The sequence below is a fragment of the Diabrotica virgifera genome, chromosome 6 (genome assembly GCF_917563875.1).
Source record: "Diabrotica virgifera virgifera chromosome 6, PGI_DIABVI_V3a".
Lineage (NCBI taxonomy): Eukaryota > Metazoa > Arthropoda > Insecta > Coleoptera > Chrysomelidae > Diabrotica > Diabrotica virgifera.
The window spans coordinates 144,854,055-144,875,469 of NC_065448.1; the positions used below are offsets into that span (position 1 = coordinate 144,854,055).

Below are 21,415 nucleotides of genomic sequence, written 5' to 3' on the forward strand. Positions count from 1 at the left end.
GTTGGTGGTGTATGGGATATTTTTCTTTGATGGCTGTCGATCGTTGTAAGCATCAAAAATATTGCGACAACCCTTTTCGACGGCTCATATTTTCTTTGTTTCAATATACATGTTGTTGCTTTTTCGTTAGTTTATTCATTGATTTAACGAAACAATTTTTGGCTATATCACAAAAAGTATTCATATATTAGATTATTTCATTCATAGGAGATTCTGACCAATAGAAAGCTACAGAAATAAAAATTAAAGTGATTATTTTTTAATGATTTTAACTTCCAATCGTGTAGTAAGATTTTTGATCACGTGTTTAATTCTGTCCAATCAGATTTATTATTTCATCGGTAATTTTTGTACTGTAGAAAATTATAGTGAGAATTGTTTTAAGTAGATTGTTGTTTCTGTTTAATTGCAACCAGTGGTGGGATTACGAACACTCGATACGAATCGTATCCGCCATGTTTTACCATTGCGGCTTATGGTAAAACATGGCGAATACGATTCGTATCGAGTGTTCGTAATCCCTATGCTGTTTCCTAGTTTTGACAACTGTCACATTTAAGAAAATATCCATAATATACAGTTGAGTCCGCGAGTTTTTACCCGTGCGTCATCATTTCAAGCATACGAAATAAGTCGGAAATTGACGTTGGTTCGGGGGCTTAAGCTGACGTATGTGTGTACGAATGCATGGGATCTCCCTAATAAGGAGCTCTCCGATGAAAGAAGGCACCCCCTATAAACGGGCTAGGCCTGGTGCATGGTAAGTATGAAAGGATGTGAAATAACCTCGCTAGACCGGTTCCTGTCACGACTTAGCTCTCTGGAGTATCTGGGAATCTTTCGTAATCTCGAGTGACTAGAAATGTGTGAACTGCTTCAACGACCAAGAAGTAGCCCGCCCTAAGTTAACCCACCCATTTCTGGTTGTACCACTACCCTGGCGTAAATTTAAGTAGAAGACCCTCTGGTCTCACTGCCACATCTCAATTCTACGGCACTGTTCACATCGCCAATATATAGTCAACCGACCCGATATTATCTACCAGTTGTATCTATCCTACACACCGAGTACAACCAGAAAATGCTATCCCTCCTTCATCCTTTTTCCCACTAAACCTACACCCCCAACACACAAGGTAAAGGTGTAATTGTACCGTGCCCAGGCCTGCATGGCAGTTGTGTGTCTAAATTAAACTGTCTCAACCGGTCGACTGGGGGAACCAGGCCACACCCCCTTTCATTTAAGGCCTTGTACCGGCACAGGGAGCGCTGCTGGTATGGAAAGTTTATTTCTCCCATACTCGTGGGATCAATATGGAACCATGCAAAAATTTAAAAGATTAAACCCTAGGGGTCTCGCAGGAGGACCCAACAAACAATCAAACTTCCACTGAGACTGTTCGGCAGAATCTGGAAGAAAATAAACCCATCACATCGGGTACTAAAAATACTGAGGACGCAATGCGGACTCCTTTAAAATATGCTGAGGATGAGGTTTCTCGGCCAAAAATTTCTGGGGCACAGAGAAGAAAGCTTCGGACAATGAGAGAATAGGGAATTCACACTTCTAAGGTCAAATTACCTCCTAGACCTCAAAATAAAACTCCTGGAAATGCCGAAATCACATAAGCTGTCAAGCGGACTGTCTGATAGAAGCACTCCTGAGGAGAAATTAACAAAAGAGAGCAGAACTGCTGCTGCCTCTTTCAAAGAGCTCAGCAGCAACTACAAAGCTGCTCTTACGGGAATAAAGACGGAAATAATTCCCAAAGAATACCCTGACATATCTGTAACGGAGAAAGACGTTGGAGCAATAAAAGAAGCCCTAATTAAACTTATCGATGAGGTTCCTTGCGCACCTCGTTACGAAGGTAATCGGCTCATGGATGGATACTATGGGTTGATATGTGCTGACGAGGAGTCCTTTAAGGTCACAAAGGATTTCTTGGAAGAAAAGACGGAGTGGAAGGTCATTAAGGCTGAGGAACTCCCAAAATCGAAGCGTGTACTGATGTACCTTCCAGAGACTAAAAATGAGGATCTGAATGTGCCACTGTCACGAATTGGAAAACAAAATCCTGAACTAAGGACCAGTCGTTGGGCAATTCTGAGTTCCAAACCAGCAGCTGACGGAGGACTGCATGTGAGTCTCCGAATTGATAAGGAGTCAGAGGCTCAGCTCGAAAGGCTTCAATGGAAGCCTTATTACCTTCTAAAGCGAGCAAGTATTATACCGTTGGATGAGGGTAAAACAAGACAGGTAGGAAACATTGGGGAACCAAAACCTGCAACAATTACTTCCGAACTGCAGGAGGCCGAAGGGAAATCTATGCAGGTGGAAGAAATTACAAGAGGGCCTGTTAGAGATCCCAAAAATGAATAAACTGCAAAATTAAGATCATACAGATCAATTTGCAGCACAAAAAAACAGCCAACTTTTGTGCCAGGAAGTAGCTGAGAAGAACATTGATATGGTGCTTATTCAAGAACCGTGGATAAATGAAGGTAAGGGATGGGAACTAATTTTGGGAGTACCTGATAATAAAATCAGAACTTGTATCTTTTGTAGATCTGACCTTAACCTGGTACCAGTTATGGAGCTCTGTAGGGGGGACATGACAGCTGCCAGAATTAAACTGAATTGCAATGGGTTGGTTACAGAGTTGATTGTTGCGTCTCTTTATCTTCCTATTGACACTAAAGAACAACTTCCAGGGACTAACCTAGAGAACCTTCTAGAATACACCAATGATAAGCATACAGAACTTATCATTGGAGTCGGCTCCAACGCTCACCACATCATTTGGGGGAGCAGAGATATAAACAATAGAGGTAAGTTAATTTTTGAGTGCCTTTGCAACGACTGAACTTGATCTTCTAAACAGGGGTAATAAGCCCACCTTCAGGATATCAAGGGCAGAATCACTAATCGACCTAATCCTATGCTCTATGGGGATTGGGAACATAATATCTGATTGGCATGTGTCGGATGCGTTATCCTTATCGGATCATGCATATATATACTTTGAGATAAACTCAGTCAAACCGGAACCAAGGTTCTATAGAGACTCTAAGGTGACCGATTGGGAATCCTTTAAGAGGGATCTTGGAACAAGGGTACGGAATTATCCTAAAAGGCCAAAAAACAACGTTGAGGTTGAGATGGCAGTAGACTGCTTGCAGCATGCAATAGTCGTCTCATATGAGGAAAACTGCCCGTTAAAAGAAAGTCGCCCTCCCAGACAAGTAACTTGGTGGAATAAGAAGCTGTCCGATCTCAAAAGAGAAACAAGAAAGCTCTTCAATAGGGCGAAGAAATCAGGTGATTGGGAAGCATATAAGGCTAAACTGAAAACCTATAATAAGAAAATCCAATCCGCTAAGGAAAGATCCTGGAGAGAATTCCGTGAAAACATTGAAAGTGTACCTGAAAGCTCCAGGGTCAACAGAATCCTCAAAAGATATAACATTAACAAACCCAAGTCAATGAAATTGCCCAATGGGAAGTATATGGACACAGAGAAGGAGGCTGTAGAGCATCTTTTAAGTGTTCACTTTCCAGGGTCGACGCAATTGACTGGCAATAACAATCATCAAGCAAACAATAGCCCAACCAAAAGGGACTGGCTGACCTCTGACGAGATCTTTGGTTCTCACAAGGTTAGATGAGCTATTGAAACTTTTGAACTTTATAAAACTGCGGGACGAGATGGTATATTTCCTAAGCTTCTCCAGGAGGGTCTGGAAATAATCATGGGTCCCCTGATCACAATATTTAGAGCTAGCCATGCTCTGGGATACATTCCCAAAGCTTGGAGAAGGGCAAGGGTGGCGTTTATTCCCAAACCAGGAAAAACAGATTACACCTTAGCAAAATCCTACATGCCTATAAGGCTGACCTCATTCATGTTAAAAACCATGGAAAAAGAATGTGTGTGTACTTTGTACGCACGTAAGAAGATATTCTTCTATTATATAGGTAATTTAAACGAAGTAAATATACTTAACAGGTTATTTGTATTTTATTTAAAAATTAAACTAATTTTCTTATCTACCACTTTCAAAAAATTTTTATTAAAACAACCAAAAATAAAAAAAATATGAATCGCTCAGGATTCGAACCGGCGTCCTTCCAATCTCGGAGCTAACGCCCTACCAATTACTCCAGCGAGGTCCTTGTAATTGACATGTAAGTTTCGGATATAATTATTACACAACACGGCGACAAATAGTGTAAAAATGTTATGTCTACATAATATTTTATTATTTTACTACAGAGAAACACAAATCCAAAAACACAAGAATTGTAATAAATAATACATTTACTAAAAACACTAATATATTCTTTTAATGACTTATTTGCACGGTTACAGATACATACATACCTATCGTGAAAGATTAGCAACGAACTACATTCTGTCTGTGTGCGCAGGCGCGCAGATTTTTGTACAATTTTACCCTCAATCGAATCGCGCCTAAAGAAGAATATCTTCAAAAATCTTGAATGATCACATCAAGAAAAACAATTTAAATGAAAATCCACTGCACCAACGGCAATGGGCGTATCAGGGAGGGAAATCAGGTGAAGCCGCCCTGCACAATCTAGTGTCGGAACTCGAAAGGAGTCTGCATCAGAAAGAAGTCGCCCTTGCTGCATTTTTAGATATGGAAGGTGCATTTGATAATACCTCAATCGAGTCTATACAAAGCGCACTGGTGAGGAAGAAAATCAACAACACAACATGCAAGTGGATTATTCAGATGCTTCAGAGCAGAATAATATCCACAGATACGCATGAAGATACCATAAATCTGAGGGCAACTAAGGGATGCCCTCAAGGCGGTGTATTGTCACCGTCATTATGGAACATAGTTGTCGATGATCTGATTCATGGGCTAAGCGCCCAAGGAATCTGGGTCCAGGGTTTCGCAGATGATATCGTAATAGTAACTAGGGGAAAATTTCCCAGCACTGTTGCGTATCAGATGCGATATGCCCTTCACTACATAGAGAACTGGTGTCTGAAAGAGAACCTCTCCGTGAACCCTTTTAAAACTAAACTGGTAGCCTTCACAAATAAGAGGAAGCTTACTGGACTGAGTGAGCTGAAATTATTTGGAGAGGTACTGGAAAGAACCAATGAGGTTAAGTATCTAGGGGTAACACTGGATTCGAAACTCAATTGGAATACTCATATTACCAATATAACCAATAGGGCTAAGCGACTCCTCTGGAACTGCAGACGAGTTGTAGGTAAAACCTGGGGATTGAAACCAAAGGTGATATGTTGGTTGTACACATCAGTGATACGACGGACAGTTACTTATGGGGCAGTACTCTGGTGGAGAAAGACGGCTTTGCAATCTTGTGTGACCACTCTCACCACCCTACAAATACAAGCGCTTCTAAATATAACAGGAGCCTTGAATACTACAGGAACGGCTTCATTAGAGGCTATCACAGGTCTCCATCCGCTGGAATTATATATTTAGCCTTTATGACCATCCTGGGGCTCAAAGCAAACAATACTTGGAGGCCAAATTATGTATTGAATAGCCACACAAACATTACTGGGACTATACTTGAGTAATCCATCTTTATAATGAACTCAGATGTGATGACACCAGAACTAATCTTCACTGATAAGATTAACACAATTGCACCATCTAGAGAACAAAAAGTCCCAAATATTAATGGGGACTTAATATGGTTCACTGATGGATCTAAAAGTGCCCATGGTACTGGATCAGGAGTCTTTGGGCAAACATGTAGCTATAATAAATCTTACAGCCTAGGTCAACATACAACGGTGTTCCAGGCTGAAGTTTTTGCTTTGGTGGCCTGCATTGATGAAATCATTAATGAAGACCCTAAAGCCAAGAGAATCAACATTTACACAGATAGCCAATCGGCTATTCTGGCTGTAAAGGACCCTCTCACCAAATCAAAACGTGAGAAACTGCAAAGATCTCCTCAATAACCTGGCAAAAGACAATAAAGTGTCTTTAATATGGGTGCCGGGTCATGAAGGGGTGCATGGGAACGAACGAGCAGATATATTAGCGAAACAAGGCTCGAGAGAAACTTTTAAGGACCAAAACCTTTCTGTGGCATCACTAAAGATGCTATGAAAAACGAGGTTCCGAAATGGCTGATAAAGAATCATCAAAATAAATGGAGAAACACTCAAGGGCAAATCCAGACTAAAATAATAATCAAGAATATTGATAAAAAACTCTCGAACAGTTTGATGAACCTCAATACACGAGAGATCAAAACGGTCACTGAAATGGTGACTGGATATTGCCGTTTAAGAGATCACCTATACAAACTAGGTAAGGTGAATGGACCATGGTGCAGAAAGTGCGAAATGGAAGACGAAACTGCCATACACATACTATGCTATTGCAGTGTGCTAGGTGATGTAAGGCAGGACTTCACTGGTCAAATAAGGTTAGAACCAGAAGAGATCCTAAAACTACCAATAAGAAAACTGTTGGCCTTCGTTGAGGCCACAGGACTTATTAAAGTTTAAGGAGAAGAACAGGGTTTGGTACAAAGGTCTTATGACCAAGTGCCAGAGACTAACGAGTCTCGCCTGAGTTAAGAAGAAGGAGAAGAAGAAGAAGTCGGAAATTTACTAAACGCAACAGCAATTGGATATTATTCCGATCACGGATTATAGTATAAAATTTGACGTTATCAAAAAATAGAATGTCAAATGTGAAAAGTTTTGCTTTAAAATTTTGTTGCATAATTACAGCTACATTTGAAGTAGCTTAATAAATTATTTTATTATCATTGATTAATATATAAGGTGTCCCAAAAGTAGTGGAACGGTCCAATATTTCGCGAAATAAAGATCGGATCGAAAAACTGAAAAATACGTATTCAATAATTTTCAAAAATCTATCCAATGACACCAAACACCAACCCCCACTACACCCCCTGGAGGCGGGGTGGGGGTAACTTTAAAATCTCAAATGGAAACCCCCAGTTTTTCTTGCAGATTTGGATTCATTACGTAAAAATAAGCAACTTTTATTAAAGACAATTTTTCGAACTGTGGATAGATGGCGCTATGATTGGGAAAAACGATTTATCCTGATACCATAGGTAAATTATAGAAACGGTCTAATATCTCGAGAAATACACTTCCAAATGAAAAACCAAAAAACAGGTTTTCAATACTTTTTGAAAACCTATCGATAAACACCAAACATGACCCTCCAACCCACCCCCTGGATGTGTGGTGGGGGGTAACTTTAAAATCTTAAATAGCAACCCCCACTTTTTATGACAGATTCGAATTCGTCATGAAAAATAAAGTAACATTTATTCGAAACATTTTTTAAAATTGCTGATAGATGGCGCTAATAAATCGTATTTTTCCAATTAAAGCGCCATCTATCAATAATTCTAAAAAATGTTTCGAATAAATGTTGCTTAATTTTTCATGACCAATCTGAATCTGTAATAAAAAGTAGGGGTTGCTATTTAAGATTTTAAAGTTACCCCCCACCCCACCTCCAGGGGGTGGTTTGGAGGGTCGTGTTTGGTGTTATTCGATAGGTTTTCGAAAATTATTAAAAACAATTTTTTTTGTTTCTCATTTGGAAGTGTATTTCTCGAGATATTAGACCGTTTCTATAATTTAGCTATGTTATCAGGATAAATCGTTTTTCCCAAATATAGCGCCACCTATCCACAGTTCGAAAAAATGTCTTCAACAAAAGTTGCTTACTTTTACGTAACGAATCCAGATCTGCAAGAAAAACTGGGGGTTTCCATTTGATATTTTAAAGTTACCCCCCACCCCGCCTCCAGGGGGTGTAGTGTGGGTTGGTGTTTGGTCTCATTGGATAGATTTTTGAAAGTGATTGAACACGTTTTTTTCAGTTTTTCCATCCGATGTTTAGTTCGCGAAATATTCGACCGTTCCGCTACTTTTGGGACACCTTGTATAAATAAACAATTTAAAAAAAATCCATAACATATTTTCTTTTTGTTATTTTATTCACTTTGGCGGAACCTTAAACACAAGCATTCAACTGTGTCAACAATGAGGTTAGCTTTGTACGTTGTCAAAATTTATCGTAAAATAACCTAAACTTATCACAAAATTTCTAACTGCAATATAAAATTAGTTGTGAGAACAACTGTTTGTATACTATAAAAAACTTCAAAATGCAAAAATTCGACAAAATAACAGCAAAAAATTCAACAAACTGACAGCCACAAAAGACAAACAAACCAAAACGTCAGAAATTGTACTTAAAATATGTGAAGACAGCCCCAATCGTCTTTCTTTGTATACTGAATTCGCTCTACCGAGATTCACTTTGACACATTCGGAATAGGAAACATACAACACAAAAATTCCTATCTCACACTATTAACTGCTAAAATCAACTTAATCTTTCACTAAAAAAAGAAGACATATTAGAAATAGTGGGAGAGTCTACTAATCTCATAAAATTTTGTGGAGTTTGTTTCTAAAAAATATTTTTATTTTGTACAATAAATAATTTTCTCATTTGTTATCAATACATTATAATGGTGTAAATAAATAATTAATGATTGGCGTAAGGTTTATGTTATTTTTATGTCTGTTTACTATTAATAATATTGGCTATGAGCAGGTGCGTTGGTTGTGCAGTAATTTCCAGTCACTTCTGACAACTGAATTTTCCAAAAAAAGAAATTACTAACGTCAGTGTCAAAGTGAATCTCGATAGAACGAATTCAGTATACCTATCCCTTTTCAATGCACTGAGTCTAAATCGTTCATAAAAATAACATGTGTTTTTACTTAATAACAGGTGGCAGCTGGTTTATCATTAATTTCATGCGTGGAAGAGAATGATGCTAAATAAAAGTATGTGTTTTATCTCGCCAGGTATTAATGACGCAAGGGTAAAGACTCGCAGACTCAACTGTACTTTTTCTACAACCGTGTTAAAAATGCAATTAGCACTCCATACGAGCGTTAAAAATGCTACTTTAAGGCACTAGTGCTTTAAAAATTTCATGGCACTGCAATTCGTATTGACTGTATAGGCAATTTTAATGTAATGTCAAAAAAATATAAAAATAGAATGTCAGTCAAGTTCAAGTAAAAGTTTTTGTAGATATTGTCCTGTAATTACGTTTGTAGAAAAAATATTGTATGATGTGCGTGTTAAAAAGTACATTTTTAAGGCACTCATGTGAATTGCAGAACTCACTATGGCTCATTCTGCAAACTTTCACATGCGTGCCTTAAACGTGTACTTTTAACACTTATATCATAAATAACTATTCAGTTCTGCATCTACTGTCAAATTGTCACGAGAAGAACACAAATAGGCAAAGTTAAGCGCTCGATTTACTTCGATAAGATTATTTCATGAATAAAACTGTATTTGTAAATAAATTAACTAATATGTTATTAATATTTTCATGTAAATATTTGCTGATAGTATAAGAGCTACTGATCCCTCCGAGTAACGGTCTTCTTGTAAGACTAGAAATTTGTATAATAATAATTCATAGCACACCAAGGCTAAAAACCATGACCTGGCAGGCATCAGCCCTGCACGTGTATCTGCCAGGTGAGTCGAAAAGTGCATAATTTAGGGGAAAAATAAACTTTCTCCTGTAAAGTTTAAATTTAAGTATGTTTTTGAGTAAGTCGTTTGGAAGAAATGTCTACAGTCTACAATGACAGGCGATTCTGAACAGCATAAGACCTTGCCAGGCGAGTGGAAAGATAAGGGGTTTTACCTTAAAAATTTTTTTTGCATCGAACAAAGTTTTTCCAAAATTTTGAATCATTCCAAACAGAAAAGGTCTTTAGTGACTTTTCTCTTAGGTTAATAGTTTTTCACATATAAGCGATTAAAAATTTACAAAATCGCGAAATCTGCCATTTTTAACCCTGAATCGGACATTTAACTGAAAATTTCAATGTTGCCAAGGTAGGTAGATATTCGTTAAACATCGACTGAAGAAATCCCGAAGAGTTTTTTGCAATACAATATCGAAAACCTCTTTGTTTTTTAATTGCTAATCAAGCGGGCGCGACAATATAGTATACAGTTGAGTCCGGGAATCTTTACCCGTGCGTCATCATTTAAAGCATACGAAATAAGTCGATGATAAGTCGGAAATTGAAATTTGCTAAACGCAACAGCAAGTGACAGTAAGTGACTTGCTGTTGCATTTAGTAAATTTCAATTTCCGACTTATCATCGACTTATTTCGTATGCTTTAAACTTTAAGTGATGACGCACGGGTAAAGAATCCCGGACTCAACTGTAAGTGAGGACGTTTGAATTTGCATAAATTCATAATCTCGAGAATGGATAAACTTGAAGAGAAATTCTCAGACAGGTCGATTTTTATTTTTAAATTAGGACTTTTTGGTGTATATATAATACTAGTGACGTCATCCATCTGGGCGTGATGACGTAATCGATGATTTTTTTAAATGAGAGTAGGGGTTGTATGATAGCTCATTTGAAAGCTATTTAATCATTTATTTAGTAGTATAAACATTAACATAATTATTTATACAGGGTGTACAAAAAAATTGTTTTATTAAATTATTTTACACAAAAATAAGAAATTTTTTGTACACCCTGTATAAATAATTATGTTAATGTTTATATTACTAAATATAGAATTAAATAGCCTTTCAAATGAGCTATCACACAACCCGTACTCTCATTTAAAAAAAAATCGAATACGTCATCACGCCCATATGGATGACGTCACTAGTATGAAATATGCCAAAAAGTCCTAATTTAACAATAAAAATCGACCTCTCTGAGAATTTCTCTTAAAATTTGCCCATTCTCGAAATAATGAATTTATGCAAACTCAAACGTCCTCACTTATACTACGTGTCGCGCTCGCTTGATTAGCAATTAAAAAACAAAGGGGTTTTCGATATTGTATTGCAAAAAACTCTTCTGGATTTCATCAATCGATGTTACAACAATATCTACCTACCTTGGCAACATTGAAATTTTCAGTCAAATGTCCGATTCAGGGTTAAATATGGTCGATTTTGCGATTTTGTAAATTTTTAATCCTTATGTGAAAAACTTTTAACCTAAGAGAAAAGTCACTAAAGACCTTTTCTGTTTGGAATGATTCAAAAACCCTAAAGAAACTTTGTTCGATGCAAAAAAATAATTTTAGGAAAACCCCTAATCTTTTCCCTCGCCTGGAAAGGTCTTATGCTGTTCAAAATCGCCTGTCATTGTACACATTTCTTCTAAATAACTTACTCAAACACATACTTAAATTTAAAATTTACAGGAGAAAGTTTATTCTCTCCCTAAACTATGCACTTTTTGACTCACCTGGTAGATACACCTGCAGGGCTGATGCTTGCCAGGTCATGGTTTTTAGCCTTGGTGTGCTATGAATTATCATAATACAAATGTCTAGCCTTACAGGAAGATCGTTACTCGGAGGGTTCACTAGCTCTTAGACTATAAACTGTGCTTTCACTTTGACCAGTTGAAAAATGTGTGTCACATTCATTTCACATCTATAATTCTTGAAAATTTGTAGTCACATATAGACCTGGATTCCGCGTACCAAAAAAAAGTTCATTAACAGCAAACTGAAAATTTGTTAATAGCTTAACGGTGTCTAGTCGGACAAATTTTGATGTATGGGAACACTGGAACAGGGGAAGTTTTAATTGTGGAACAGGTTAAAAATTTGGAACGTCAGACTACGAAAACCTTCCATGTATTTTGTCGGACAGAACTTCCAATTGATTTGTTACCATTTCATTAAACTCTCATGCAAAAAATCAGACTGGTGTTTATCACCAACTGGGCATTTTAATGAGTGGAACGCGAAGAACATGTCAAATGACAGGAATCGTGTTGGTTAGTAATAGCAGTCTGATTTTTGCATGGGAGTTTATTGAAAGGGTTACAAATCAATTGGCTGTTCTGTTCGACAAAATACATGGGACGTAAATATAGTCACAGCCAGTTGTTCTACAGGGTGATTCATTAAGAATGTCCAATCTCTGGGTTGTAGATTCTAGACCTCAAAAGATTAAGATTTAACCCAAATCACTTAAATAAAATGTGGCTCGTTACTGAGTTTTATTTAAAAATTTAATAATTATTTTTACCCAGTGCTTTAAAACTATTTAGCATATCTTTATCTTACTTGGCACAGAGTGTAGGTAGTGTACACTTTACTAAATTGTGATAAATAAACGCTTCTGGCTACTACCAGAGGCGTACGGCAGGGGACAGTAAATGGTTGACCCTTCCCAAATTCTACGCCACTAGCGGAATTGCTATTTTAGCGCAATATTTTTATTCTCCAATACTTTTTATGTAAATAATACACTCTTCATTTGTAACGATAAAGTCACCAGTTTTCGAGATATTTGAAGTTTAAAATGAAACGACACAACTATTTTGATTAATGTATTGAGCACCTTCATTTTTAAGTTCAAATATCTCGAAAACTGGTGACTTTATCGTTACGAATGAAGAAAATATTATTTACATAGAAAGTATTGAAGAATATAAAAAAATATGCTAAAAGTGCAAGTAGAATTTGGGAGGAAGGATCAGCCATTCACTTTCTCCTGTCGTACGACTCTGGTAGTAGCCAGAAACGTTTATTTAACTTAAGGGGATGGGTACGTAGTTTCGGCTCTAATGCTATTTAAATCGGATTCATTTTTTTATGAGAGTAATAGATAAATGAGAAAACTAATAAGTATTTTTGAAAAATTTAAACGCAGAATGAAATATTACGTTCTTATCGAGGGCAGAAGGTCGCTGAAAACTTCTGTAATGTTTATTTTAATAAGTTACAGGGGTGGAAACCTTAGAGAAAATGTAGTGTGATTTTTATTGTCAAATATCTCGTTCAAAAGAAACTTTTAATTTATTCTAAGGGACTTTCGGCCCTCGGTAATAATTTAGTCTTTCATTCTGCGTTTAAATTTTTTAAAAATATTTATTAGTTTTTTCAGGATTTGAGAAAAATGGACACCATGTCCGTGGTGATATTTTCCAAATCGAACATTCGCTATCTTTGTCATACAACGCACTGAGTCAAATAGAATATGATGACAAGACAGTGACAATTTTAAATATTTGACATGGCATCGGGAATATTTTGAGTTGTTGGTTAAATAATATTGATAGTGTCTTTGATAAATAATTGATTTAAGACGTGAACTTAATAAAAAGGTAATTGACGATCCAAGCAGAGAATCGACCAGGATATATTCTGTGATCCAAGTATTTTGTTGTTAACGATGTTCAAAATAATTGTACGCGTTCCATAGTAACAATATATTATTAAAAATTCCTTTAACACTTTTCCTCTTTTCTCGATTGGGTATTAGTTTTTGTTGTACAATATATAAATTATTACAATCACTGAATACATAATTAGTGAAAAAATTATCATATTTATTAACACGTTACTTCAAATGTATAAACAAGTGTTGTGATACTATATGTATTTTGCAAAGTAGAATAGGGAAAATGCAACGTTTATAGACGTTGTGTCACATTACATCAATCGAAATTAGACGTCTATAGACGTTCTGTCCGTCAACGTGTTAACTGAATTAATAATTTGCAATTATACAAGTAAAAATTATCCAAAAACATTCAAAAGCCATCTCTTTAAAGTTAATGATGACATTGTCAAGTAGTAATATTTACATATCCATACCAGTGAGAATTTTACTACACGTAATTTGCCGTGTAAAGACAGAAAAAGTAGAGAAAGCCGTAAAATATTTGCGAATTATATACCGATGGCCTTAATATAGTAGGGTGTACATTACCTACACTTTTTGGCAAGTATGATATGGATATAGCAGATACTTTTAAAATACTGGCTAGAAAAAATAATTTTTAAATTTTTAAATTAAACATTTTGTAACTCAGTAAGAAGCCACCTTTTATTTAATTGATTTGGGTGAAATATTTGTATCCAATACTTTAAAAGTATTTGATCTATCCTTATCATTATCATACTTGGCACTAAGTGTAGGTACAATACACCCTACTAAATTATGTTAAATAAGCTTTTCTAACTACTACCAGAGGCGTACAACAGGGGAATGTGAAAGGTTGACCCTTCCCACATTTAACGCCACTGGCGGAATTACTATTTTAGCACAATTTTTTCGATTTTTCAATACTTTCTATGTAAATAATATACTTTTTAGTAGTAACGATAAAATCATTAATTTTCGAGATATTTGAAGTTATAAATGAAGGGACACAATAAGTACAATAATCAAAATAGATGTGCTGTTTTCATCGAAAACTAATGACTTTATCGTTACGAACTAAAAGTATATAATCTACATACAAAGTATTTGAGAATCAAAATATTGCGCTAAAATAGCAATTCCGCCAGTGGCGTAGAACTTGAGAAGGGTCAACCATTCACTGTCATATGTCGTACGCCTATTTTAGTAGCCAGAAACGTTTGTTTATCATAGTTTAGTAGGGTACCAACACTCTCTTCCAAATATGACAAGGATATGTCAAACAGTTTTAAAGTACTGGGCAAAAATAGTTATTAAATTTTTAAATAAAACATCCTGTAACTCAATAACGAGCCACATGTAAGTGAGTGATTTTTGTTAAATCTTAATATTTTGAGGTCTAAAATCTACAACTCAGAGATTGGACATTCATGAATCACCCTGTTGAAGGACAAATATAACTTAAATAAATATCAGAATCTACTTCCTGTTTCGCTATAAACCTCTAACCTGTTGGATAATTTATTAAAACGGTTCAAATAAACTGTAACATTCCAATGGTTCTAATTTAAAAAATTTGTTGCAAAGAGTCGTTTATCGTACAAAACAAATATCCTTACCTGCATGCACAGATATATAGATCCGAACCCGAAGCACATTACTGCTCCAAGCCAATGAACTATAAAACAATTGGTTTCTTGAAAATTCCCGACAACACTAATACCAAAACCTGCTATTAAACCCATAATAAAGGTATATTTATTGAATGCTTCTTTGTGGGTCATGTTATGCTTATTTAAAATATCTGTCACTTGTCTGAACTTGCAGTACATTGCAAATGAAACTGAAAAGAAAAAAAAAGCAAAAATATTAAATGTATGAATAAACTTGAGTCTCAAATATAAAGCAATAAGTAATTATACAAAAAATAGATACAATAGAAAGAATTTCAAAAATTAAAAATTATATTTCCTCAAAGATTTCTTCAAGAAATCTAAAAATCCACAGACATTTTTAAAGGTATTCAAAACGATAATCATCATCATCATTCTCTTCCCTTGCATTTCCTTCCAGGAATCTGCAATTCAGCTATTCTTCGTATTGGGTGATTAACGTCTCGACGTTGAACATGACCAAACCATCTTAACCTACGCTCTCTCATTTTGGCATCAGTAGCGCACGTCCTTAAAGGAGACCAATAAAAATCCTTCAGTTGATAATGAAGGATCACAGAGAATTTAAATAAATCAGATCTCATAGCTAAAGAACATTCACAATTAAATAGATATATGCTGTGTCGAACAACTAATTGCCAATCTTAGAGGGACCCAATATACAACGAAAAAAAAAGTAAAAAATTTACACACCCTATCAAAATAGCTATCAAAATAACAGTACTGCCATTTAAGAAAATCAAGGAGTACGTCATATCTCTAAATTGGGACACCCTGTATACATTATGATTGTATGTCAAAAATGACAATTTGAAATACTAATCGACGATCTGAGCATTTTTTGGTTAAATACTTTTATTATATTCTGAAACACGAAAATGAAATTCCTTAAAAATGTTTATCCTGATACCAATTCGTTAACTGATAAACATAATTTCATTTCAATTGTAATAACACTTAGTTTCCACGTTAAGAATAATAATATAATTTACAGTTTCCACGAATAATTCAATTTGGACGTTACGAATTGTCCGTTACGAATTTGTATAGTTACGAACTGTCGCCGTTACGAAGTGTCGCTGTTACGAACTGTCGCTGTTACGAATTGTCCCTTACCAGTTGTCCGGTTACGAACTGTCGCGTTACGAGATGTCATGGAACCAAATTTTACATTATCAGTTGACCACAAAACTTAAAGTGCAAAAAAATTGTGACAGCAGTTTAAAAACGCTTGGGAAAATGCCATTTTGAATCATGGTCCACAAATACTTTGGTATTTGTTTAGATTGTTGAAAAATGTAACTTCAACTTTTCCTGTTGCTAATGGAAATAAATGACAATTTTAATTGAAAATACGTTTATTTTTGATATTAGTTTCGGAAGTGGAAATTGAAACGTCAAACGTATTTTCAACTAAAATTGTGGTAAATTTCAACTGAAGATAGTGATATAAAGATGTGGCGAGAAGTGATATCTCCGCTGTGAGCTCGTAGGAGGAGGGAATATTTAGAAGATCGTTAGCGCCAGTAGTGACAAATCAGTGAACTTCGGTTGGAAATTTGAAAAAATGTCAAAGTGATTAATTTAAAACATTAGAATTAAAAAAAATTAATAGAAAGAAATATTAGTTAGACAAAGCTGTGGAATATATTTTTATCTTAAATATACTTACGTTTTAAATACTGAAATTTGGTTGTTTAACACTTTGACCAGTAAGGATCTGTTTTTAGGTGGATGTGAGAGGTGGCATTCAGATTTTTGCGGATAAAATTAGGTGATAACTTCGTTAATAATAATTGATTTATGCTCCTTCTCAAATATGCCCCGAACATTAATAAAAAAAATTAAATATTTAAAAATTTCAAATAATTTCGTTTTTTTTTTTCTACTTTTTTTGCCTATAACTTTAAAACGAATCATTTTGGCAACAAAGTCGTATAGGAATAAAACAAAGATAATTAAATTTTCTATCAGATTCGATTGGTTAAAAATGTCTTAATTTATCATCCTTGCTGCAAAATAGCAATAAATATAAAATAAGGGGTCAAAACAAGCCTGTCCTTATTCAATGATTTTCCATCACTTAGGTTACACTTGGAACCGTCCTAATTCGCTTCGAAAATTTTTGTAATGTGCCAAAACCGTACACTAAATTTCATTAAAATTGACTTACTAGATTTTGAATAATAATTTTGCAATCTAAACTTTTTTTAAAAAATTAAATTTTTTTCAAATCTTGCACAACAAAAACTACAACATACAAAAAATTGTTAATTTTTTTACATATAAAGAAGCAGTCCACCTATCTAATACACTTTACAGAATTGAAATCGGATTGTTTAAGCAGCCTCGGCAATGTTTTAAAGTTATAAACAATTTTTTGGCTTATAAACAAATTAGTCCTGTGGCCAGGAGGGGGTGCTACGGGCTCCTTTATTTAGATGGACTTACCCAAGATTTTTATGTATTTTTTGACCCGTAGAACACGATTTTTTTGGGTAACAGTTGATCCGGATGTCGATAAGATTGTTATAAAAAAAGAACTTGAGGAATTACATAACATCGATTTTTCGCAAAATAAAACATTTTTTTGTATTTCTTGGGTAATTCTAAGCAAAAAATGTTCTTACAAGTTTTTTCGTAGGATTCATAGTTTTCGAGATAAACGCAGTGGAACTTTCAAACATTCGAAAAACTATTTTTGAACGCGAATAACTTTTGATTAAAAAATAAAATAGCAATTCTGCTGGCAGTATTTGAAAGTTTAAGTCAAATTATACCGGTTTTAATTATTTGCATTGCTGAAAATTATTTTTTTTATTATTAAACAAAGCTATTTGTTTATAAGCCAAAAAATTGTTTATAAGTTTAAAACATTGCTGAGGCCCCTTAAATAATTCGATTTTAATTCTGTAAAGTGTATTAGTTAGGTAGAGCACCTCTTTATATGTAAAAAAAATAAATTAGACAACTTCTAAATGGTCCACTTTTTGTTCAGAAAGATTTTAAAAAATTTGAACTTTTTTAAAAACATTTAGATTGCAAATTTATTATGCAAAATCTATTAGGTCGATTTTAATGAAATTTGGTACACGGTTTAAGCATGTTACAAAGAATTTCCTAAGCGAATTACTAAGGTTCTAAGTGCCACCAAAGTGGTTAAAAACATTGAATAACAACAGGCGTATTTTGCCCCCTTATTTTGTATTTATTGCTATATTTCAGAAAAGGTAATATGTTAAGACATTTTTGACCAGTCGTGTATCATACAAAATTCAATTATCTTTATTTTATTTCTCTACGACTTTGTTCCAAAACGAATATTTTAAAGTTATAAGCAAAGAAAGCAGAAAAAAATCGACGTTTTTAGAAATTTTTAAATATTTTTATTTTTTTATTAATGTTCCGGGCATATATGAGAACGAGCATAAGTCAATTATTATTACTGAAGGTGTCACCTAACTTTATCTGCAAAAATCCGAATGCCACCTTTCACATCCAAAAATAGACGTTTTTTCACAGATCGTTACTGGTCTAATTGTATAATATAATTATTATATTAATCTAAGCGCTATAAATCGCTACACGATAATTGTGAAAGTATCGGAACTAGGAGAGAAGGAAACTAATATTCGCAGTCAAAATGATAAGTAAAATCTTAAAAAAATAATTATAATTGAATCGTAAATTTTGTGCTTACTGATATTAACCATCGATTATCGATTAAAATCTAATTACTTCTTTGCGTTGTAAATATTACATAATAAGATTTAAATAATAAATTTGACACAATTATTTGCTATTATTCGCAATACTTTTCTCATTCAATTTTTAACCGAAGTTGCACTAGTAATCCGCTAGTTGGTGATACCAGCGAAGCTCACAGCGTATAGTAAATAGCCTGGCAATCATAGGTAAAATTCAAAACTAGTACTGATGTTTTATCTAAAAAAACCTTACTTGACTGAAATAATTTGCTACAGGTTTTCTACAAAAACAACTTAATTAACTTATAATATCTACTAAAGAAAATCAATATTCTACTTACGTATCACCCAAATTATATTTAGGAATTGACCAAATATACAACTTTCTGGAGCAATGGTTCCAGTGTCACTAATATAAGGTATATATGATGATATGTGTTCATAGTGGAAAGCTAGAGATGTCCTGAAAATATTTAAATTAGTTAGTATTTAACATCTATGATATTACATAACACTTATAATTAAAATAAAAATGTATACCATTTTTATTATTCAGTTGCAATGCGAAGGCAAAACAATCTTACTTTTCAATTAGAATACGGAGTGCAATCCAGCTCTCTGAATCGCGATTTTCGATTCTTATTGGAATCTCATCGGAGAGAGCGCAGGTTTGTTCTCCATATCCTAACTGACCAGCACCGAGAGCTTTTCCCACACATTGCAACTAAAACAAATAGGGTAGGTGACTAGCGCCATCTGGCAATTGAAAGATGAAGTTTTTCAATCCTAAAAGCAACATTAATAATATTGGAAATATTAAAAATATTACTAAAAGATTTTTAAATTGAAAAACTTATTGGTATATTTTCCTGGTGACACCTCCAAGGCTTCTACAATTTGCAAGCCAAATGGATGCTGCAGTGAAGACAAAGGGAAGGAATTCTACACTATGCAATTCACATCCCCGTCTGCAGCTTGGTAAAGTTCCAACGGAAAATGCACCTAGTTACTCTACGGAGTAAAACGAATATAAAATAAAAATGTATACCATTTTTATTATTCAGTTGCAATGCGAAGGCAAAACAATCTTACTTTTCAATTGGAAAACGGAGTGCAATCCAGCTCTCTGAATCGCGATTTTCGATTCTTATTGGAATCTCATCGGAGAGAGCGCAGGCTTGTTCTCTATCCTAACTGACCAGCACCGAGAGCTTTTCCCACACATTGCAACTGAAACAAATAGGGTAGGTGACTAGTGTCATCTGGCAATTGAAAGATGAAGTTTTTCAATCCTAAAAGCAACATTAATAATATTGAAAATATTAAAAATATTACTAGAAGATTTTTTAATTGAAAAACTGATTGGTACATTTTCCTGGTGACACCTCCAAGGCTTGTACAATTTGCAAGCCAATGTACCAATTTGTACCAATTTTTTATGTACCAATAAGTTTTTCAATTTAAAAATCTTTTAGTGATATTTTTAATATTTTCAATATTATTAATGTTGCTTTTAGGATTGAAAAACTTCATCTTACTTATAATTAAATTTTATGATTTTTTTTTATTATTTTTAAATTATTTTACTGTATGAAAATCACGAATGACGGAACACTGGACGGGGCCATTAAAGAACGAAATATTCAGGGCAGGAAAGCAATTCTATACTCAGTACTAAGGGACCAGCAGATAAACAATCTTCTTCTTCTTTAAGTACCGTGCCCAAATTTTTAGGCGTGGGTAGCTTCCATAACAATTTGCCGATATCGTTCTCGATCTTGTGCGGCATGTGATAAACAATCAAAACAAGAAAAATATCTATAACGCCGTAGTGAAAAGCATTATAACATACAGCTGCGAAGTAGGCCTATGAAGGAAAAATCAAAACAAATGTTAGAGGTCACCGAAATGGATTTCTGGAGAAGAGCCGAAGGAAGATCAAGAAGAGAACATGTCACAAATGAACGGATACGAGAAATAATGAAGGTCATACATACAATAAATGACGAAATCAACGAAATACAGCTAAGATCGTTTGGTCACGTACAAAGAATAAATGAGGACACAATCCCAAAACAAGTACAAAACTGAAAACCGTAAGGTAGAAGAAGAGGTAGACCGAGAAAAAGTTGGCAGGCAGAAATAAACAAAGCCATGGATGAAAGAGGTCTGCAAGTAGATCAATGTGCGGACAGAGAGGAATGGCGAACGGGTATCGGAAGACGGAGAACGTTGTAAACCGATAGTATATATATAATTATTTTTCTATAAAACTATTAGTTCTAAACTTCGCATGTCAAATATAAATAATTCTTCGTTCTTTCGTTTTTCTTTTTCCATTGCTCGGGGATTTCTTCCGTTCGTTCGTTTGTTTGTTCCATTTTGCATCCTAATTAAATAATATATATACATATATTAAAATTTTTATTTGGCTTTACGTACAAGTGATGGTTTTCTTTTTTATTTCAAAATATTTGTTTCAAAATCAAACTCCAGTTTTGATGGATGGAAGCGAATCAAGAAATCTAGTTTTGATCATTAATTTCAGCCTGCACGTAAAGATTGCAGTGTTATATTATGGCAAACACATATTCGGATACGTAGGTACCAGGGAAAGAAATGCTTGAGCAGAACACCACTCAGATAGTAAAAAAAGCGAGGGATCACACTATACCAATACTGCTTTGATTCATAGATTGCACAAAGGAAATATAGGAGTGCCCAGGATGTGGAGATAAAAATTCAGACAAGATTTAAAGTACACGGA

At 34.7% G+C, this 21,415-nt stretch overlaps 1 protein-coding gene across 1 annotated transcript in view; it reads right to left on the minus strand.

Moving 5' to 3' along the window:
* The window catches only part of LOC126886908 (DNA damage-regulated autophagy modulator protein 2-like), a 199,421-nt gene that overhangs the window by 88,333 nt on the left and 89,673 nt on the right, over positions 1-21,415 (minus strand). Inside the window, exons 2-3 of the mRNA XM_050654060.1 lie at positions 18,990-19,111; positions 14,888-15,111 (exon numbers count right to left, since the gene is read on the minus strand). Of these exons, the coding sequence (XP_050510017.1) occupies positions 14,888-15,111; positions 18,990-19,111 (346 nt within the window). The remainder of the gene's footprint in view (positions 1-14,887; positions 15,112-18,989; positions 19,112-21,415) is intronic.